The sequence below is a fragment of the Vipera ursinii genome, assembly GCF_947247035.1.
Source record: "Vipera ursinii genome assembly, chromosome: 2".
Classification (NCBI taxonomy): Eukaryota; Metazoa; Chordata; class Lepidosauria; order Squamata; family Viperidae; genus Vipera; species Vipera ursinii.
This window is the reverse complement of record NC_139513.1, coordinates 264440223-264463808: the sequence shown is the minus strand read 5'-3', so window position 1 is coordinate 264463808 and position 23586 is coordinate 264440223. Positions and strand designations below refer to the sequence as shown.

Sequence of the window (23586 nt, the reverse complement as noted above, 5' to 3'; positions counted from 1 at the left end):
CAATTATCCCACCCTTCTAGTAAATAACCTTTTATTTCCCAGCTGAACACTAAACTGAAGGACATGTGATCCAAGCTGCCAATCTTCCTCTCTTAACCACGCCTCCTTTTTCGAACTTTTGGAGGAAGCAGCCTCCCGTAGTCGTAGAAACGCATTTAGAATAGAACGCTGCGCGGCCAATAGAAAAAGGCGGAAACTGAAAAGCAGCCAATGAACGCAGCCTGGTGCGAGTTTTAAACTTGCAGCGGCAGGCAAAGGGAATATCGGACTCGTGCGTAGCAGCAATCGGCTGTCTTTTGGTCCTGGGCGAGAAAGGGAGCGATTCAGAACAGGCCGGTCGTGCGGATCTAGAAATCCAGCCTAGGTCATGGCTTTGCGGGTCACCCGGGTATGGAGGAATTTGACAGGGAATCTTTAAGCCGATATTGCACATTACGTTTTGTAGGAGCCTAGCTAGGGCTATTTATGCTGAAATTCTACCTAACGTAACGGGGGGGGGGGGGGAGGGGGAATACTTTTGAGCATCGTGGGGTTTACTTCTAAATAAATGCTAGTTTTGTCAATGATGAAGGTGCAGTAATGGCGCGAGTAACAAATATACCTTATTCATGTCTCTTTCTGAGGTGGTTCTCCTATTTCTAACCCTATATTTGAACGGGGAAGTCGAGGTAGCCTTTTGCGTCATCTCACCTTGTTAAACGTATTTAATTGAATCCTACTCCTAACATATATTTTTTCCCTACAACTACTTGAAAGAGTAATTTGTAGTTTTCCTTCCCAGTTCATCATGCTGTGTGAATTTTTCTGAATATTCTGTCACTTTTTTTTTTGTAGAACACAAAGGTCAATACGGAGAACAAAACCAAACCTGCAATGGCCCTCGGTAAGCGAGAGGTTGCTGCTATCAAGCCGGTTTTGAGGGCTAGGACTGCTTTGGGAGACATTGCCAACAAAGCTTGTGAGCCACAGCCTAAAGAAGTAGTGAAAAAGGTAATCCTTTCTTTGCCTGTTCTTTATCCAATATTACAGTACTAGTTAGTAATGCCATAGTCCTTATTGCTATCTTTCATTTTTTTCCTTCCCGCACCACTTTCCCATTTAGGAAATGTTGAAGCCTACAGCCCTGGAAAAAGTGACTACTCGGAAAACCACAAAACCTATTGAAAAACTAAATGAACCTGTGAAAGAAGAAAAGCTAATTCCAGAACCTGTTAAGGTTAATTAAATAGCTTGTAAATAAGTGTTTAAAGATCATGGGTAATTAGGAGCAAACTTATTTAGATTTGTAAATCTCTAGTTGTTACTTTTAGGTGGAAGCATGAGTTTTATAATTTAATAGGCTGCAATTTCAAACTTGTTTAAGCCTTATAATATAGGTTGCAAAATTTCAAATGATCTCTCGATAGCGTAAAATATGTTAGCCTTATCTAGCTATAATAGGCAAAACATCTTTTGGCTAATATTCTAGGTTTAACTCTGGTTTAGGTATTCCTAATTATCTAACAATCTTTTAATATGAATTTTTTTTCTGCACTATATGGTGATTTTATGGAAGATTTTACTTTACCTTCTTACATTGTTTTAACTATCACTTTAGTTTTTTGTCTATCTTTAATCCTGCTATCTCCAAATTGTTCTAATTGTTCTATCTTTTCCAAGAGTGTAGGAATCATCTCTAAAGGTTCCTCTAGAATACCAAATCATCCTCAAATGCTTGCAGTTTGTAGGTTTCACCTTTTATTTTCAATCCTTTAATTTCTGGATTTTGCCTAATGTTTCTATTTAAAACTTCCAAAGTTAAGATAAATAGCAATGGGAATAATGGACATCCTTGTCTTGTGCCTTTTTGTATATCAAAATTCTCTGTATAATCCCCATTTACAATTACTTTTGCTGATTGTTTCTGATATATTGTCTGAATCGTATTTATAAAGTTTTGACCAAAGTCCATTGCTTTTAGTTGTTGAATCATAAATTGGCAAGAAACATTATCAAATGCCTTTTGGCATCTAAAAATACTAGTGCCTGTTGTTTCCCTGGATGAAGTTCATAATATTCCAATGTATCTAGTGTTACCCTCAAATTATTTTGTATTTGTCTCTTTGGCAAAAATCCATTTTGATCTGGGTATATAAATTCAATCAAAAATCTTTTCAGCCTCAGCTATCATTGAAGTGAAGATTTTATAGTTCACATTCAGTAGTGATATCAATCTATAGTTTTTGATCTGGGTCAGATCTGAATGCTCTTTTGGTATCAAAGTAACATTAGCTTCTGTCCATGTATTTGGGAGTTTTGCCTCCAATAGAAGCTCATTACATACATTTTTCAATGGTGAACTTAATGTTAGCTGTGAAGTCGTGTCTGACCCATCACGACCCCATTGACAATGTTCCTCCAGGCCTTCCTGTCCTCGAACGTAATATATCTTGTAAATATTTATAAAACTCTGCCAGGAGTCCATCTGGTCCCACTGTTTCTTTGTTTTGTTTTGTTTTTTGTCTTTATTGCCTCTGTCAATTCCATCATTGTTGTTTTTTCATTTAACATAGTCTTAAAGTTTTCTGGAATTTTTGGTAAATTATGTTCTTCCATTTATTGAGTCATTTTCTCCCATAGAGTTTCTTCCTTGTCATATAGTTTCTCATAGTATTTAATTATCTTTTTTATTTCTTCATTTTCAAATTGTAAACAGCCTTTTTCATCTACTTAATTGTCAATTTTTTCTCCTATTTTTTTAGCTTATAAGCTAACAATCTTCCGGGTTTGTTTGCATTTTCAAAAAAGTTCTTTGCCCTTTTAATTTGTTGTGCCAATTTTTCTGATTCTATTTACGGTAATTTATGTTTTATTATTTCCATTTGTCTTCAATATTTTCTTTTGTGGGTTTATTTGAAGTTCAAGTTCTATTTTTTTTAAATTCTTTTAACTGACTGTTGTCTCCTTTTTTTTTCACCATGTATGTTATCGCTACGCCTCGAAAATATGCTTTGGCTGTATTCCATTTTGTAATGTATCCTTTTATTTTCTTTGAAGAAAAATTCCATTGTTTTGTTGCTATAAATTCTTTCTCTTTTAACATAGATTGATACAAAGTCCATCTTAATTTTTTCTGCATTCCTTTTCACACCACTTTTAAAGGGTTATGATCTGCCCAAGTACCTAATTCTATTTCAGTTTCCTGCATGTTAATTCAGGCGTCATCCAAATCATCAATTCTGGACCAAGATTTATAATTGTTATAATAAAATATATATTGTGAATTTCCTGGGTTCATTTCTCCAGATATCTTGTATACCAATTTCCTCTATCATATTGAAAAAAGTCCTAGGTAATCTTCCTTGTTTCCCTGATTTACTGCTTTTATAGTCTAATGTCTCATCTACTTTTGCATTGAAATTCCCAATTAAGCATATATTTTGATATTCCATTTCTACTATTTTTCTGTGAAGGTTTTGATAAAATTCTATATCTGTTTTTGATTTAAAAATATGTCTACCTTCTTCATCAGCACAAATCATTTTGGGATCTATTGTCTCTTTGACATATATAACTATTTTTTTCTGTTTGGCTGATGTTTTCCAAGTTTTGGATTTTCCAAAAATTTATGATTTTTTTGTGTCTCTTGCAAACAAATTATATCAATGTTTAATTTCTCTAGTTTGTAAATTCTTTTCCTTTTTGATAGGGAATTCAATCGATTCACTGAAAAAAATCCATTTTCCTTCTCCATTTTGGTTTACTTATATTTAGGTCTTGTTGATCTCTTAATTCTCTGCTCTTTTACTATTCCCTCATCTTCTTGATTCATCTTCTCTTTTTCCTTTTCCTCTATTGTTTGTTCTGTCTGTTTCTAGCTTTTTCCATCTTCTTGTTCATATTGTGTTCTTTCTCCCAGAAATGCTCTATATCTTTCATCAAAATCCTCTGCCTTCCACACTGGTACAACATCTGTGGGTGCAAGAAAGATGCTCTGAATTAAGTAAAAATATGCTACATTTTTTTCTAATATTGTAGGTTAATTACTAAATATAATATTTTTATAGTTGGAGTCTCTATCCCCAAGCCCCATGGAAACATCTGGCTGTGCTCCAGCAGAGGACATATTATGCCAGGCTTTCTCAGATGTACTGCTTGAAGTGAAAGATGTAGATACAGATGATGTTTCTGATCCAAACCTCTGCAGTGAATATGTGAAGGACATCTACAACTACTTGAAAGTTCTTGAGGTTGGTTTAATGAGGCCTGACCTATAAACCTGGAATTACAACTACCTTGTAAGGTATTTTCTTACAATGTTAGATTGCTGTTGGTAATTAGTTTTTATCCTATCTCTGGCACAATTTCTGAAATATCACTAAACATCTAAACTGGGGGTATTTTTTATCTTGGTTTACCTATAGTTTGAATACTACAAGTAGCTATGTTTACATGTGGCTAGGTGTCGAGCAATTAAGCTAATATTAATCATAGTAAACCATATGTCTGAGAGCACAAGATGCCAGCTTGTTCTAAAGTTCAGGTGATTTAACTAGAGAAAGAAGCTAAGAATCTTCTCCACAATCTAGAGGGCTTCATATTGGGAAATATGTTTAATCAAAGGGACAATGACAGAACATAATTATAGAGGTGGAAATACATAATTTAACACTGAATGTTTCTGCTCCTCCAGAGTCAGCAATCAGTGAGAGTAAACTACTTGGCCGGTCAGGAAATAACTGGCAATATGCGGGCCATCCTGGTTGACTGGCTTGTGCAAGTTCAGATGAAATTCAGACTCTTGCAAGAGACTATGTACATGACTGTTGCCATAATAGATCGGTTTCTGCAGGTAAGGAAAACCATCAAAAAGCTCATGCCAAATTTGAACAAACTGAATAATGAGAAGTCTCCACTGAATTTTAGCTTAAGTAATGTGGCTTCATTCATCAAGAGATGAATGTTATTTTAGAGATTTCCATTGTATAAGCCTTTCTCTTGAATAGCAGCTTGGCTCTTTAGCAACATTTTTCTTTAACTACAGTCACTAAACTTGTTCTGCAATCAACTTATATATATCTAGGCAATGAGAATGAATAGCCTGACCAATGGATACAGGTAGTCCTCAACTTACAACCACAATTGGGAACAGAATTTACATTGCTAAGCAAGATGGCTATTTGAACCCTGCCTGATTTTACAACCTTTTTTGCCACAGTTATTAAGGGAAACAGTTGTAGGAGTAGGCAGAGCTGGGGGGAAAGGGAATTAAATGAGTCATCAGCCTAGATTTGTTACGTTCCCACAGTCTAAATCCAGCTCCTTGAATTCTGTTGACCTTTATCTTGCACCAGTTTAGTGTTGAATTTTAGTTTAGGTTCTTGTGTATAGCCTTGAGTAAAAAAATCTTCTGTACTGCAACCTTAATGTATGGTCCTGATTCTTTGCACCTGATAACACTGCAGTTAAGTGAGTTGCACCTTTTAAGTAAATCTGGCTTCCTCCATTGACTTTGCTTGTCAGAAGCCAGTTGGAAAGGTTTCAAATGGTGATCATATGATACCCAGAATACTGCAAACATCATAAATGCATGCCAGTTGCTAAGCACCTGAATTTTGATGATATGACTGGGGATGCTGTCCTGGTCATAAGAGCAGGGACAGGTCAGTCTTAGTCATTTTTATCAATGCCATAGTAACTTTGAATGGTCACTAAATGAATGATTGCAAGTTGAGGACTACCTGTACACATAGTCTAAATTTGCTCTGCAATTAACCTAGATGTATTTATCCAATGGCAATGAGTGGCCTGATCAACAAATACCGTATTGGGACAACATAAGGATTGTTTTTCAGTATTTTCAGAATGTTTTAAAAATAACTGATGGGAACTCTCTTGCAGAATAACAAAGTAGCCAAGAGGATGCTACAACTGGTTGGTATAACAGCCATGTTCATTGCTAGCAAATATGAAGAAATGTTTCCACCAGAAATTGGTGACTTTGCCTATGTGACTGATCATACTTATACCAACCTACAAATCAGGCAAATGGAAATGAAAATCTTAAGATCACTGGATTTTAACCTTGGTCGCCCTCTTCCACTGCATTTCCTAAGGAGGGCGTCGAAAATTGGAGAGGTAATGCTCCTTTAAATGTTGAAACTGGAAAATATCTTCTTCCTAATACACTGCCTAATTCTAATTGTAAAAGCAGCGTTAACACAATGTTGTCATATAGTAATGGCTGCTGTTTTCCAGTGAAAAGGTTTTTGGTTTGTTTAATTTTATATATATGCAATTTAGAGAAAATAACCTGATGCTTTAATCTTATGCAATGTGTAACAAAAGCCAATGAGATTTGTAGGACAATGAGGATAACATCTTTATTCTGATTATTTTAGGCAGATATAAATCAGCATTCATTGGCAAAATACCTGATGGAACTTTCACTGGTGGATTATGAAATGGTACATTATCCTCCCTCCCAGGTTGCAGCTGCAGCTTTTTGCTTGTCTACTAAAGTTCTGGAAGAGGGAGAGTGGGTAAGCCACAGAACCCTAACTTAACAAAGGAAGTTTCAGGTAGTCCTTACTTAGCGACTGACTGTTTTAGTAACCTTCACAGTTATGACAGTGACAAGAAAGTAACTTTATGATCAGTCCTCAGATTTATGACCTTTATAGGTTTGTAAAACTGAAGCAAGATAAATGGTTTCACTTAACAACCAAGCTGCTGGTCCCAAATAGTGCTTGAAGTAATGTCTGTTGTTCAGTAGTTACTGAAGCTGATTAGCATGATGGAGAAATTTAATTGGAAAGGTACAGGTCACTTTTTCTCTGCTATAAATCCAATTCAGATCTGTAAGCAAACGATTACATGGTCCTGAATATACCTATCATGTACTGAATACTAAAATTTCCACTTTGCTATTAAAGGGCTCTCAAAAAAAATTCATGGAAGGTAGCTCTTTGGAAAACCAAAAGGTCTTCAAAATCTTTAATTTATAAATTTACGCTTTATCTTTAGACACCAATTCTTCAACACTACATGTATTATACTGAAGACGCTCTTATTCCTGTGATGCAGCATATGGCAAAGAATGTGATGTTGGTAAACCGGGGCCTTGTAAAGCACATGGTAAATATATCCACTTGCTTACTTGTACTTAGGTAAAAGGTAGGTAAAGGTTCCCCCACACATGCGTGCTAGTCGTTTCCGACTCTAGGGGCCGGTGCTCATCTCCGTTTCAAAGCCGAAGAGCCAGCGTTTGTCCGAGGACATCTCCGTGGTCATGTGGCCGACATGACTAGACACCAAAGGCGCACGGAATGCTGTTACCTTCCCACCGTAGTGGTCCCTATTTTTCTACTTGCATTTTTACGTGCTTTCAAACTGCTAGGTTGGCAGAAGCTGGGACGAGTAACGCGCTCACTCTGCTAAACGGCACTCGGGATTCGACCCGCCAAAATGCCGACCTTCTGATCGACAAGCTCAGTGTCCTAACCCACTGAGCCACCGCGTCCCTTATTTGTACTTATCCATACTTAAAAAGCACAAATCTCAATCTTCAGGAATAAATCCTAGGAAGGGCTGTGAATTAAATAGTCTCGTGGGGCTGGGAGACACCAAGTCTAATAACTTGCTCAATGGAAAAATCCAAATCAAAACTCCACTATGTGGCTGCCTATCCTTTGCCTGAGGGGTAAGAAGGGGAACCGGCCATCTCTCCTTAATTCCACTATCCTCTATTAAGAAAGCTTTTGTCAGAGTAAGTTGACTTTGTAATTTATAGCAACTACTGCAGTTCTGTAAGGTTGGGAAATGTACTATTATGACATAAACACCAATTTACCTGTAGACAACTCTCCCTGGAACCTTCTAGTGTTCTTGTCACTCACAATATCTTTATTTGCAAGAATCTAAGGCCCAAATGGCTTCATAGGCATTCTGAGAAAATAAAAGTATTTGAAAATTCCCCATTTGAACACAAAACAAAGATACAATGGGCAGAGGGGAAGTGTGCAGAAAACCAAACCACCAGGCTTCAGAGGACCAATGGGACATTAGATCAATACCCCAGCGTGCTTTGGTTCTGTATTTTACACAAAATAACAACCAAATAGAATGAGTAGAGCAAGACTGGTATATAAGAAGAGCTGTGGTGGCACAGTGGTTAGAATACAGTACTGCAGGCTAACTCACTGCTCACCTCAGGAGTTCAATTCTGAACAACTCAGGTTGACTCAGCCTTCCATTCTCCCAAGGTTGGTAAAATGAGGACCCAGATTGTTGGGGGCAATATACCGAGTGTAAACCACTTAGAGAGGGCTATAAAGCACTGTGAAGCAGTATAAGTCTAAGTGCTATTGCTATTGCTCCCTCAGTGGCTTCCAGGGTAGCTATTTCTCAACCTCCCAGTTTTCACAGCATATTTCCTCTTCCTTTGATCACCATTGCTATCACTGCCAAAGAATCCACCTTGGCATATCCCGTTGTGCCTGCCCACATTGTCCCTGCATCTATCCTCTTTTGCTGCTGATAATGCTCTTGCCCTTTCCCCCACTCTTCTATGCCCAGCTCCCAAATCACTTCTGCCTGGAGGAACCAGACATCCCAAGCTTGGCCAAAATGTCCCATGACATGCGTATCTTCTTTCAAGCATGGACCATCCCAAAATAGCTCCTAGTGGGAAAACAAGTAGTGGGCTATCTTTCTTTTTCCCTCTGGAAAATGAACATAAGTCCTTTTCCTTGTGGCAGCCATTTTGTACATAAGTTATTATGGTTATCATTTCATAATTACTCATAATATATTTGCAGGATTTTCAGTTGTGTTCTCAACTTCCTATGACTTTTTTGTATAATGTAGCAATACAGTTTTATCGAACATTTAAGTAATGCTGATTATGTAGCTCATATGGCTGTTATATATTCCTCAATAAAGATGGTTTAACATGTTTGATAAATGGGCTGTCTTAGAAATTCAGTAAAAATATGTTAATGACATTTTGCTCTAAAACAAAGTATTCCATAATGAATCACATCTTTCTCCCTAGACGATCAAAAACAAATATGCCAGCAGCAAGCACGCCAAGATTAGCACCCTTCCAGCATTGAATTCTGCAGTCATACAGGATCTGGCTAAACCATTATTGAAATAAATATAATTTAACTGTTTGGACAAAGTTGACACCATGTGTCACTGTTGTTTGTGTGTATATAATATATTCCCTTAAAGTTTTTAATAAACTTCCTTACTTTTATTTCAACTCTTGTCATGGTCTACTTTGATTTAAACATTTCTTTTGTCAGATGTTAAGCCTAAAATAAAACTAGGATGTTGGAAGGTCATGCCTATATAATCTGTTGAATGAAGATCAGCAAACAGGAAAAAAAATCTTGTTTATTTTCTCAGAGGGATTTTTCATTATCTGTATTCTGAAATAAAATAATAAAAATTACAACAGCCATTCCTAATTACTTGTTTTAGTAAATACATAAAATGGATAAGATATTAAATATTCTGTGTTTAGGAGTACACCATCAAGAAATAAATTGTCATATGAAACTTGTCTTAATATAGGCAAAATTTGCAGAAGGAATTAATTTGGTTTAAATATGACAACTATCAGTACTAAAAATAGTGAATATACCTCAGATTCAATAAATGATGTATCATATTCTTACTGTGAGCTATATTTTGCATTTATATATAGCATATTTTATAAGGAGATTTATTTTTACTATAAAGAAATTTAATGATATATAGCATTTTAAATGTAAGAAAAAATATTTTCCAAAATCTGGAAAATATATTCTGTTATTTAATAAACTTTGTATCTAGTCAAATGGACATTTTTATTTCTGATGAATCATAGCTGCAAATAAACTTTTCCACAGCTTTTTTTATTTGCATAATGTATGCTGCTATACTTTGTAATTCATTCATAAACTTGATATAATGCAATGTAGAACATTAAATATACATCAGAACTAAGTGTAGGGTTTTGCTTTCAATTAAGTTTAAGTATGCTAAACTGATCCAAATAAACCAGATTTAGGCAAGTTGAGTTAAATATCAATAATTTAAATATTTTATTTAATATCCTGCTTTTTCAGGAACACAAGAAAGCATTCCCTCTTAGTTTCCACAAATCTGAGAAGAAGCTGGGCTTGAGAAGTTTCATGTCTGAAAGTAGATTTGAACTTCTATCTCCTATTCATTACATTACACCAGGCCTAGTTCCAGCAATGGAACTCTTAGGCTTTCTGATCACATTAAGCCTATTTCTCCATTTAATGCATTGCTATCTGTTTTGAGTAGGCATATCTCCCATGCTCACATTTTTCACATTGGTTTTCTGAAAATTCAAATTGCCCAATCAGGCCATTATCAAAAAAGTAAATTTATTAGCCTTTCTTGCATTAAAAAAAATCTGGATATCCACAGGGCAATATGGAGTGCAGGTTTGTCTATTTAACCTGTCAGACACTTTAATATCTCCTTCAGACCAAAACTGATGCTTGCCAAACTATGATTTTAAAGTCTCTTGAAGGGTTGGCTTATTTATTAAATCATATTAAGCATCTAACTCTTGGTGACTTACAATACAAAACAATAAAAAGCACATGAATATAGACACAAATAGTAAGTTCTGTAATCCCAAAGCCAACATGTCTCGCCCAATCTTCAATCACAAATTTACAAGTCTTGGGTTCCACTAAATCTGGTCCTAATTCCTGGGGAGAAAGCCAGATTTGTGGTCCTGAGTTGTTTCCTTGCAGATGTTTTGTTATCCACTTAGTGCAAGCAGGACCAGCTTTATTCATTTGGGAGCTGTTCCATTGAGATACACAACAGTGAAGGCACATTTGGGCCCTTCAAGAAAGTATTGTTTCACTGGGATGATCCTTGGTATCCCCACCCTGTTAGAACTGGTGGTATGGAGTGATAATAGAGGAAAATTGCAGCTGGTTGTTTACAAAACAGTCTCTTGTCTGGGAACCAACTATTTCATTAGTAATGCTGTTATTTATATTAACCTCTGAAAGAAGCTCACATAGTGTTAATCTCCACACAGCAACGGCTCTAGAACTGTGTTTGTAAAAACTACTCTCCCACTCTGAAAAATTGCATAGGACCCCAAAGAGCTTTTTGTTTGTGCAAGTTATATTTATTGATGTTTACCATGTTAAAAATTAAAATGATGCATTTGTAGAATATTAAATCAGATTAAAATAGATACTTTATGAAAATATCCTAATATAATGAGTGACATTGTTTACAATTTTTGCATATGTCTTCAATGTCCAGTAAGCGGTTTTGATTTTGTAGATCTCCACAGGCCCCTTTCAAGATCAGGATTCAACACCTTCCCCAAATACAATATCACTGTGGAAAACATGAGTTTCATATTTAAGAAATCACTCCTAAGCCATCTAATTCGGAAAGTGCTATGAAATGCAATCAACATGGCACTCCTGTCGGAAGCACCCAGGCTCTTCCAGGTCGAAAGGAAGAGCCCTAACCCCACCCTGAACCTTAATCCCTACCCTAGTCCTACCCCTTCCCCAGCCTTATAAAATTCAATAAAAACTTTTTTATGAAAAAACAAAGAAAGGATTAGCCGGTGACATCACCGTTGCTCGGGAGGGCGCCAGTTAAGATCTCCTTTCATGTCTCCATTAACGTTTCCATTAGTCGTCTCCTATCTACTCAGGAACGCACTTTCCAATTGCTAAGCTCCACAAGAGATTGAGCGGACGAGCAGAGTCACCCCGACGCAGGGCACCACTCGGGTCTCGACCGCCGGCTTGCTGCCTGTCCACCATCGTCCTAAGCACGTGAGCCTCCGTGCTCTTTACTTAAAGCAGGGGTCTTCAAACTTGGCCCTTTTATGACTTGTGGACTTCAACTCCCAGAATTCCTCAGCCAGCTTTGCTGGCTGAGGAATTCTGGGAGTTGAAGTCCACAAGTCATAAAAGGGCCAAGTTTGAAGACCCCTGACTTAAAGCGATATAAATTCTCTCCAAGTGAGATGTTTGGATTGCCGCCCTGCCTAAAGAAATTTTCCTTAGCTTAACTTATTCCTGCTCTCCTTTGGCGCTCTGTCCCGCTTTCCTTTGGGGAAACCTAGAACCGCAAACGGCGCTCCCCGGACGTAAAGGCCTCATCCAAAACAATTCGCCATTTCCTCCCCACCACCGCTTGGGTGTCCCCGGCCAATGGAGCGGCTTCCTTAAGCTATTCACAGGCGCCGCTGGGCGCCGCTGTCTCCCTTTCGAGCGAGAGCGGAGGCCACTTATTAATTAAACCATCGTCGATTTGACGCCCCTCCTCTCACGCAACGCGGAGTCCGTCCGCGGGCTATTTGAAAGAGCGGCCCTTGGAAGCCGCGGCAGAGCGCTCGGGTAATTGGCGGGAAGAAAGAGGTCTGGGCGCCATCGCCGGGATGGAAGCGCAGGACGTAGCGGGCTGCTCGGAGGTAGGAGACAAGGTGGCGGCTTTCGGTAAGCCCACGGGAGGAGTGCTGGAGGAAGGAGCCCGTTTGCTCTCCAACGAAGAGAAAGAAAAGTCGCCGGACTTGCTCAAGCTCCATCGGTCAGTCGTTTGTCGGTCTTACAGCCCCTCGATGGCTTCTTCCCTCAGGAGGTCATTCTAGCGCAGGGGTAGGCAACCTCGGCTCTTTTATGACTCACGGACTTCAACTCCCAGAATTCCTGAGCCAGCATAGCTGGCTCAGGAATTCTGGGAGTTGAAGTCCGTGAGTCATAAAAGAGCCGAGGTTGCCTACCCCTGTTCTAGCGGCAGCAAAACTTCGGAGGACCAACGAGATGGAGATTTTTTTTTTTAAAAAAAAAGCCTCTCTTGGCTTCCATCTAATGGTGGTCCGGAGTTTTGCAGTCCTGGTCGGAAACTCCACAGGAGTAAGTACCGCCCTAAGGATTTCCCTTGACAGCCGGGGAAATCCCGCAAGGGCTAGTTGTAAAGATGGAGATATCTAGTCGCAGGCCTGAACGCGAAGCCAGGTTAAAGCTGGTCGGTCAGGATAGCACCAGTTGTGCGGACATATTTTTCCACTGATTCAGGAAACCGAGGAAGGATGAAATGCAGGTTGTTTTAGCTGTGAGGAATATCGCTGAACATAAGCCTAGAGAGGGCCAGAAATATTGTTTCCCTCCAAAGCGACTGTTCTGAACTTAGGGAGGTAGAAGTACTAGCAAGATAGGTTTTATGTATCAAAATGTTTCTAGTGCTTCAGTTAGGCAATGCTCACAAGTCTCTAATAAAAGTTGTTCCTGAGATCTCTAAAAACTGCGAAGTGGGTTGCAACAACAAAAACCTACAAAAGGAGAAACTTAAAGTTGTGAATAGTTGTGTAAATGGAAGAAATTATATTCATGTTGTGATGGTTTTATAATTTGTCCTAATTTAAATTTAGATTTCAAATATTTAAATGCACATAAGCTTGAGTTTATGAGTTTAAAATCTTCAGTGAACACTAATGCAATTTAGTTCTGCAGTGACTGCTACAATTGCATTTTATTTTTCTAATTTTCTTGTGAAGTGTACACTTGTGAAGTGTTTTTTTTCCTTTTTATAGAATCAAGGAACAAATAAGTCAGCATCTTATGGAATATAATACAATGATCAATTCAAGTAAGTGAATTGTAAAAATTCAAACTTATATTAGATGTGAAAGTAAATATTTAAAAATTAGATTAAAGTTTCTTGTAAGATTAAAATGTCAAGTCTTTTCTCTGTAGCATAGGAGTTCTCTATGCCATATTTGTGTTGAGAGATGAGAGGATTGTTCAGCTATCTTTTATAAATGTGTCTTTTTTGTTTAGCAACTGCAGAAAATATTCCGGATCAAGATAGAAATGAAAAAATATTAGAGGGGTATGTTTTCAAAACTTATCATATATAAAATATTTCAGTGTCTCATACATCTGAAAATTAGAATTGATCAAACTTTTCTTTATATTTAAGAAAACTTGGTATTTTAAAGATTTTAATATATTTTCTTTCTTGTGTTTTACTTGAAAACACACCACATTTACCTGACTGGATTGTCTTTAAAAATGTATCTCATGTATCTCATGTATACATGCTGAATGTGCGGGGGTGGGGTGGGGGTCCTTCAATTACAGTAACTACTATGGCTGATGTATAGTATATGCCTTTTCTAGTCATGAGAAGCATCAAACTGCGTCTTGCATTAATGCCTTATGCATTATATTATATTGCTGAATCCCATCCTATTTTCATAATTTAAGGAATGAAAACATGTTTATGCTTCAGTTTTCAGTATGCCCATAACAAATCACAAGCTTATATCCTTTTCCTATTTTGTGATAGAAATTCTATTAAAGGAAAAATATTTCTGAATGAATGCATTACTCTTAAATATGTTAGCACTACATTTCGGTTTGCTGTTTTACATTCTGTTGATAATGAGAATGTGAAAAAAATATCCAGATCTAGTATCAAAACACAACCATCTAGTCGCTCTATCAAACAGCAAACCCCTTTTAGATCTGATAGGAAACAAATGATCTGTCTTAACATTAATTTATGAGAGAATACAAACTTAGTTATTAAAGAAAGTTCACTGTTTTTAGTTCTATAGAAGAATTGGAAAGAGACTTGGAAGAGATGAGGATATCGTATCAAAACAAAACTTTAGCATTACAAAGGTAAAGATTCTGTATTGTTTTTCTTTATTTATTGCATTTCTGTATAATATCTACAAGATGTGTCCAATGCAGCTAATTAAAAATTCAATTCTAGCAAGAAACCATTGTTTTTAAATTAAAATAAAATATGTAATTCATATATTCAGTGACTGTTCAAAATTAGGACGGTGCTTAATGAATGGTAATTATGACTAGTCCTCAAAGTTACAACCTGTTGTGATTCAGGGTCAGCCTGTGGGTTCGGCAGTTGGGTCGGATGACTCAGAGGAGGGGGGGGTGTTGAAGACCTTGCTGAGGGGGTTGAAGATCTTGCTGATGAGAGCCCTCAGCCAGGCCCCTCCCACTTGGTCACCACGGAGACCCAGCTGTGTGAGCCTGCAAGCGTGGATGAAGATGACCCACAGCTGGCCCTGTTCAAGGACACCCAACGCAGGAGGCAGTCAATTAGGAGTAAACAGAGGAAGGCAATGGGGCTCCTTGGAAGGAGGCAGAGAGAAGCCACGCCCTGAACTCCATATAAGGGGAATGTGTGGGAGGGCTGGTTTGCTGAAGGCAACCGCTTGGATAGTTCCTGTTTCTTAAAGCTCCTGTTTCTTGGTTCGTGTCTTGTTTGTTTTTGTAGCTATAAATTTGGCAGGCGTAATTCCAGCCTCTTGCCTTCTTGTAAAAGGGGTTGTCCCTGCCTTTTCTGCAGGGCCGGTAGCAGGCTGGTACAGAACACAACCAGCCCAGCACCCCTGCAGTACTTGTAATTATAGTCTGGGCATATGGCAACCAGCTCACAGTTATGACCAGTTGCAGCACCACATAATCAAGTGTTCACCATTTGCAACCTTCCCTGCTGGCTTCCCCAGTCAATAGGGAAGTTGGCAGTAAAGGTTGCAAGTCACTATGATAAATCTCTCATGCTTGCATCCTCCTCTAATCCCCTTATACCTTTGCACCCCTCAATCCTTACCATGTATCCCTTTGGTCCTTTTCAGACCCTTGCTGTGCATCCTACACACCCACACACACCTTTCTTAACCCTTGTCACACCTCCCCTCACTCTTTGCCATCTGATAACTCCCAGTTACCTGCCCCCGGCCTGCCTGCAAATTACTGAGACTTGCAGCTTCCTGCCAACTTCTCCATTGACTTGGATGTGGGAAGACAGCAGGAAGTTGTCTCACTTATTGACCATGGGATTTGGTTAACAATGACAAGAGGGACTGTAGAGATTGCTGTCAGTAAGTGATGAAGCTGTGCTTTACAACTGTATCACTTATTGAAATTCAAAACCTAATTACCATCATAAATTGAGGACTACTTGGTACATTTATATTGCCATGCATTTTATGTTCTAATTTCCCTACATACTAAAAGTAGTCTAAGTAAGTCTTCTGCATTTGAAAATCTCAAGTATGTCTGTTTTAGTTCAAGGCAGAATTCTGAAATTGTGGTCATAACCCTGTGTGTGTGTGTGTGTGTGCGCGCGCGCACGCACGCACACGCACAAACAGTATTGAGAGGATTGTCCTTGCTGTGCCTGGACAGGATGGTTGTCAGAGAGAAGGCCAGCATATTCTGATAATTTTCAGCTGCAGTATTCTATTTCTATGGGGTTTCAGACAAAGTATGTTGGTTCCCTTTCCTTTGTTAGTTCCATTTTCAGGACCTACCGGTATATATACTAAATCATTTGACTGGGTGATTGATATAGTTTTTGCAGCTGCCAGCTGTTCTGGCTCTAAGTAGGAAAAGGTTGTAATATGGGGAGGCTACATGGAGAGACAGCAGCATGTGAAAGACAAAGCTGTGAAAGAATAGAAGTCTTTCCAGCTTCAGAGAAAAACATGAAATAAGAGGGGGAAACACCATTATTTCTTGCAGCTTAGAGTCAGGAAGAGGAAAGGGTAGAAACCCTATTCAGCCGCTGGGAGTGAATAGAAGTGGAAGAGGCATAACTGAAAGAGAAGAACAATATGAGAGACAAGACAAGAACCATCAGTTCTCAGAAAAGGCTTATTAGTTCTTTCAGCAGCCAACGTTCATTCAGCTTTAAGGCCTTCAGGTGCAGATTCGGAAGCCTCACAGAATTATGAAAAAGACAGTAAAAAACAGTAGACTTAAACAAGGCATTGTAATAATGGTTTTTATTTAGCAGTGTCATATCAAATAACAAAGATTTCAGCCAAGTCCAGGTTCAGCAGCCTCATGTGCACAGTCAGGGTTTTGTGATTTATATCTGAATCCTGGTTCAAGTAGCCTGATTAAGGGTAGAAATTGATTTTCTATCAATTTTCCAATTTGAGCAAGGGGAAAAGAAAGTAGAATCCCACTACTGAAAACCCGTCATATTGTCATTGAATTTCAGAGCAGGATTTTGAGATGCTGGAAAGCTGTAAATGGAGTGATCAAAAGGCTACCTGTGATTGCAGGCTTGCCCATTTCTGCCCATTAGATAGTGGTACCTAGCCAATCTTGGCTGATCTCATGGGTGAACAGGGCTGATCCTGATTAGTGCTTAGATGGAAGACCACCTAGTCCAGGGCTTTTCAACCAGTGGTACGAGTACCACCTGTGTTACATTGGCACCTGGCAGGTGGTACGCGACCATCCTAGAAAAGTAGCAGGGGAGGGGAATGAGCTGAACCCGTGGCAGCACTGCACAAGCCTGAGCGAGAGACGGCTGGAGCTGCAGGGCTGTCAGGGCTCAGCGTAAGTGCCAGGATCAGTGCCAGGCTCCAGCTGGAGCTCGGCGCTGATCCTGGTGCTTCTGCTGAGCCCAGAAGAAGTGCCAATCAGCTGGAATGTTGCAGCATCTCCAGGGTCTTGTGATTTACAGATGCTTGGCAACTGATTCATATTTATGATGGTCACAGTGTCCCAGGATCTTGTGAAGTGACCAAAACCTGCTACAACAACCCAGTAGACGGGGGAAATAAAATCCAAACTCCCCCCACCCCACCCCCGCTGCCCATCCTCAACAGAAATGCTCACAACAATGAAAACCTCAGACAGAAGGAAGAGCGCCACCGGGAGGGCAGGCAGGTGTCTTGCTCGACTGTGGCTTGGGGGGCACTTTTTCAGTACCATTGTAACTTCGAACAGTCACTAAGTGAACTGTTGTAAGTCGAGGACTAGCTGTACTTCATCACTTTTTTCCTTTTTTTTTTTTTTTGGTCATCAAGTTTTTGACATCTTGCTAGGCGACTGGTGGTACTCGGATGTTGCCATATCCAAAAGTGGTACAATGGGTGAAAAGGTTGCAAAGTCCTGACCTAGTCATCCTTCTGATATAGAAATCTCTGAAAAGGTCCTTTTTTGTTTTGTTGCCAAATTACATGAATTGCCATGAGAATACCTGGAGTTAAGATTTTCTCAAAGGTGAATTTTGTTTTTTTCTAACATTGTGTTGGATCTCTCCTAAGTCACCACTGTGAACCAATTGATTAAAATATGCCAAATTCTCCAAATCTAATATCTCTAACTGATGAAAAAGTCCAGCTGCAAATTGAAATAAGCTTTAGAGAAATATTAAAATCTGCTAAAAGAATTCAAGCTTACACTTAAAATAAAAACTTCTTTACTTAACATTGTTTTTCATCTTTGATATACAATGCTTAGTATTATATGAAATTATATATACATATATACATATGTTAAATTTGGATTACCATATTTGGGCCGACCGGGTGCATTAGAAAAAAACACTTAAGATATATATAAATTATGAGAAGAAAATATATTGGTATCCAAATCTATCCTTGTATTATAAAAGTTCTAAATACACTGTTACATGTATCAGAACAATCTTATATCTACTTTCTCTTTGTTTTATAGGATCCAAATAACTGATGCCCTTAGAACCAAACTGAAAAATGAAGATGATGATTCAAAGTAAGCTTTGAAATCATGAAGGAAATGCATTTTTAAAATATCTACGGTATATTTGAGAAGAATCTTTGCTTGGCCAGCCATATAAATACTGTTTATGTGATTAATAGTTCACTAAAGTTTATAGCCATCTATTCTCAGGACTGAACTTTAACTGAAAAAAGTTCAAATAGTCTGTTTCGTTTAGGTTGTAGCTGTATCTCAACTACAGTCATCATAATCTAGAACACAGTCTTGGAACAAATGGAAGTTATTCTGATGTGACAGCTAAACCACTGACAAAATAATCAATAGACCTCATGAGCAGTGAGCACTATGAGATTAATCAAAAATTTTGCACTGCAATTCTTAATCATAAATATTTTCAGACACAATAGATAAGAATACAGCATGCATCTTCTTCACTTTGAAAAAGAGTAGTTTTGATCATTGATTTTACAGGTTGTGCGGACCTAGATAACAGTCTTGTAGGATCTCTAGAATAATGAATTGGTCAATTCCAAATCAGCTTCCAGTTAGATCATATACCTGAGATTCTGCCATCCTTTCTAACATTTTAGGAAACATTTTTGGATTTCCAAAGTAACCCCACTTTGGAAAGAAAGCATTTTTGTGTTAGCTGACCTTACTTAAAGAAAAAGGTGTGGCTACATTCTTTGTTGGCATCTTCATCAAACCATATGGGGGACCCATCACACATGTTAAATGAGAAACTGTAATACATTCTATACATAGAATGAAAATAGCAAGCTGAATGCAAATCAATTACATAGTACTACTTCAGACTACAAATGATTTTTGCTAATTATAATTTCAGTTCACTTCGTTTATAATACATTTTTATCTAAATGGCTTTCAAATGGCAATGTTAAAAAATTACTAGCTTGGGCACTTGAGGACTAGACTTTTCCCATCCAATTATGTTGAAAAGTATGTGACTGAGTTCTGGGAAAGTGTTTACAACTATTGAGCTTTAGAGCTTCCCGGCATGTTGGATAGGGAAAAATAATGAAACACATAGGAAGACTAGCAGTGTACACTATTTGGATACAAATACTATAATGCATGAAAAGTATGTGTTAGCTAAACCTGTTATGGGCAATGTTTTCCCATTTTATAAGGCAATCTTGAAATGTATTTATAGCTCTTTTGTCTGTTTCTTCTCTTGCATTTAATGTTGCCAGTCAAAGCATTTTTGTAAGAAGCAGTGGACAGAAAGGCATACTGTAGCTTGAAAAAAAATTAAGCAAGATACTCCAGTGTTTTAAATCTATCTAACATGTGATTTGGTTTCACGTATGAATAGATCCTGTTGATTTTTCTGCATTTTCTCATTAGGTTTATCTGGGATACCATTCAACATATCATGATGCTTAGTACAGCAATACTTAAATCAAAGCAGGTGAGTATCCTTTATAAGAAAATGATAATGACTATTTGTCTATAAAAGCAATATTTAAAACTAATGGAGTAACATATTTGAAAAGTTAATCTTTGTAGTTGTATTAATCTGGATGTATGGATACTTTTAATATATACACATATTTATATAAATTACTTGCTTTTGCAGCAATCCCGTGAACTGGAAGAAAAATTGAATGAGGTTAAGAAGAGCAGACTAGGTAAGTTATAATTGGCTGTGATAAATTCAGTATGATAAATTAATTTGAAACAACACAAATTTAATTTAAATTCAAGTGTTAATTTCATTAGTTTAATCCACAAGTATAGTGAATGCAAGGCATGTTCCTGAACTGATTTTTTTAAATTAGCTAGCTTCACTATCTTCTATCTCCCTCCTCCCCCTCCAATACTTCAATAGAATTAAAACGAGCTGGAGAATGTAAACTGGCACAAATATATGATATGAAGAGAAAACAAAAAGAAGATTTAGAAAATATGGAGGTTGGCGAAATGTTGAAGAAAGTTCGTAAAAATTTACAAAAGGAAATTCAGATGACTACATTGATTCAAAACATTTTTCAGGTAAATTGTATTTATATAGATAGAAAAATGTCTTACTTGCTAGGATGAATTAGTTTCTACTAGATGTGAAACATGAAAATTAAAATGTTGGTATCAAATACAGATAGTTCTTGATTAACTATGGAAACTAGGATATGAATTTTCATTGGTAAGTGACTTGATTTTAAAGCATGATTTTAAAGCATTTTAAAGCATGTGGCCACACTACCTACTAATGAAAGTTCCAGCACTTCCAGTTGCCATCCTTAAGTGAACCAAATGTCATGCTGTCAGCATTTGTGACTTTCTGTCAGCTTCCTTACTGACTGTGGGAAACCGGCAAAAGTCACAAATGGTGATTGTGACTGTGAAATGCTATGATGTAGAAAATGTGTGCCAGGCACTGAGATCTTAATCCCAATTGCAGGGATGCTGTGAACAACATAAATATAAGGACCGGTTGTAACTACTACTTCTCTTGTAGGTTTGAGTGGTCCTTAAACAAGGACCACCTCTAGACATTGAATGTTTTAATGTTTATTGGTAGATAAATATTGTACTTTGAAATTATTACTACCATAATTACTATTATAGCTACAGGTATAACTTGCACAGGTTAGTATAATGTAGAACAAAGCTCTGTATGCAACATATTTTTATCCCTTTTTATTATTCAGTTTACAGGTAGTCCTCAACTTATGACTCACATTTATGACTGGTTGCAGTGTCCTGTGGTCACACAACCACTATTTGCATTGTTTTTGCAGGTTTCCAGCAAAAATGCCCTTTCTGGAGGATGTATTCAGATTTATGACTGCATGATTCACTTACCAATCATGTGATTTAGACTTATGACTATGTGATTCACGTAATGCTAAAAATGGTAAAATTCAGTCCCAATTGCAGTCATAAATCAAGAACTACCTGTATAAATGAAATATATTGAATATTCATATTCTAAGAATAAATCTTGTGTAGAAAGACATTTGAAAAAACTTCCTTGTAGAAGCATAATATAATTTACAAATTATACAACCTAGCAATATTTGATTGCTTATTTTGTTGTGGAATTTGTATATTAAAACAATATAATTGAGAACAAAAAATCCTATTTCTTCATTTATATTTAAATTAATTAGTTAATTTTATATTTAAATAATATTTATTGCAGAACCTTATTACTGGAAGTGGAGTCAATTGGGCAATGGATCCAGCTTTGAAGGAAATTGTTCTACAACTGGAGAAAAATGTGACTGGCATCTGAAACAACATTAAGTTAATGACTGTATTTTCTTTCTGTGATTTCCAAATTCAGAGACAACAGGATAATCTGTCAGGTTTTTGTAATATACTAATCATATTCTAAGACCTATGTATTTGTACAAGAATATATTACAGTGAAGTACAACTGATATAGCAACAAAAGTGAAATTCTGTTACAGTCATTGTAAATATATCCAAGGAGCTATTATAGGAGAGTCATTTAGCTGTAAAATAATTCACTTCTCCTTCTCTTAATTTCACATAAATTACCAACTGCTGATTCCAATAACAGAGCACTAGGCTTTCTGAAAAAGCAGGTATTTATTTACATAGGTAGCCACTTCATTCTCTCATCACAATTTAGACTGTGCTTTGTCTCCATGTTATGTATGATATGTATGATGCACCTTTTTTTTTTGCTAAACTCTCTTATTACAATACCTTATGTCTAATTTCAATGGGCTTTTAATGAATCATCAGTAGTTCAAATATTCATAGTTGACATTGCCAAATATTATTCAATAGTATTTTCTTCCTGGGTCATTCTTGTAAGATATTGTAATATTCTATTTCTGTATATCTGCTGTAGTTTTTCATAGCCGATGAATAGATAATATAGAAAAACCAAAAGTAGGTTCTACAGTATCTAAATAGGAGGCCATCTCCTAAATGTTGATAGATTTTTTTAAGAAATGTTATACTATATAATTGTTCTATATTGTTGGTTGTGTCTTGTTTGTATTCCCAGACAAAAATAAATATTTTGAGCCAAAACACACAAGGATCCATACAAAATGGCAGTAGGATCTTGCTCTCTTAACAACACTAGATATATAAAATTCCCACTGCTACTGTTATTTCAGTGCCAATATGTGAACTGTACTTAGGTAAAAATCTGAAGGAGCTTCTCTTTTAAAATAGTCTCTTAAGAAAACATCACAGGAGAAAAGGGCTGATAATTCACAACGTAATGTTGTTATAACTGAAGTTCATGTTATCATTTACACTTCTAGGGACAACAGTTTGAGAAGGATACCAAACTGGTTACGTCCAGAGGCAGTGGCAAAAATTGTATTAGTCCTGGAAATTCCTTAAATGGTTGAAGCTGAGTATGCTAGGGAAAAAAAATTAAGATAATAAAAGCTGCCACACAAAAAACAAAGCAGATTTGGGGGGGGGGCTTTTGTTACTAGAAAGGCCCAATTGAGAAGTTCAAAATACAAAAAGGTTTGTGAAATATAAGAATGTGTTAAATACTGTGCAGCTTGCCTTCAGAGATAATAGACTGATTTTGCCAGAGATGTTTAAAAAAGGGTAGGATGGTTGTCAAATTAATTGTCCAGTGGTAGGGGTGTGAATTTTATACAATATACAATTTAGTAAATATAGATACTTTAGTTGAACGATATTGTTTTGAAAGTCAGAATTTCACAATTGTATTAAAATGAAATATTAATGGTTCAATAAATGTGCTTGGTACTGAAGCTGTGCTTGCAATCAAAAAAATACCTTGTGTAGTCTAGTGATCCGACATGAAAGCAGTATTTTCTAGTTTGTGTAACTAGAGATTACATTAATCTTTTCTCCCTTTGGAAGGTCACAGAGAAGATAGCTAAGTATCACCCACGGATGAAGAGAAAAGTTCAATGCTTTGACATGACTTAACTCGTGTCTGCCTGGATATTCTGTTGTAGGCTAAAGCCCATCATGCAGATATCCATGTGTGCAGATATTCTAAAAAATCAGCCTGTATTTGCCGTGCAATTTTTGTGCAAATATGAGAAGGTGCTAAGCAAACAAA

The 23586-nt window shown here is 37.1% G+C and overlaps 2 protein-coding genes and 1 long non-coding RNA gene across 3 annotated transcripts; 2 read left to right on the top strand and 1 right to left on the bottom strand.

Annotated features, from left to right (window-relative positions):
- Window positions 1–294: 294 nt before the first annotated feature.
- On the top strand, window positions 295–9207 carry CCNB1 (cyclin B1). The gene is made up of 9 exons (XM_083352089.1): window positions 295–388; window positions 835–990; window positions 1103–1216; window positions 4047–4229; window positions 4673–4831; window positions 5881–6117; window positions 6381–6521; window positions 7006–7116; window positions 9035–9207. The coding sequence occupies exons 1-9, from the start codon at window positions 368–370 to the stop codon at window positions 9137–9139; spliced, it is 1227 nt and encodes a 408-aa protein (XP_083208215.1). The 5' UTR covers window positions 295–367; the 3' UTR covers window positions 9140–9207.
- LOC310634045 lies at window positions 1774–9883 on the bottom strand. Its single transcript, XR_014491141.1, has 3 exons — window positions 9237–9883; window positions 7832–7926; window positions 1774–3951 (listed from the first exon to the last, which is right to left on the bottom strand). It is a non-coding gene; the product is annotated as an uncharacterized lncRNA (long non-coding RNA).
- Window positions 9884–12248: 2365 nt separating this feature from the next.
- Window positions 12249–23241, top strand: CENPH (centromere protein H). The gene is made up of 9 exons (XM_083353807.1): window positions 12249–12579; window positions 13583–13638; window positions 13830–13881; window positions 14604–14678; window positions 18504–18560; window positions 19896–19959; window positions 20128–20179; window positions 20380–20543; window positions 21694–23241. The coding sequence occupies exons 1-9, from the start codon at window positions 12431–12433 to the stop codon at window positions 21784–21786; spliced, it is 762 nt and encodes a 253-aa protein (XP_083209933.1). The 5' UTR covers window positions 12249–12430; the 3' UTR covers window positions 21787–23241.
- Window positions 23242–23586: the final 345 nt, after the last annotated feature.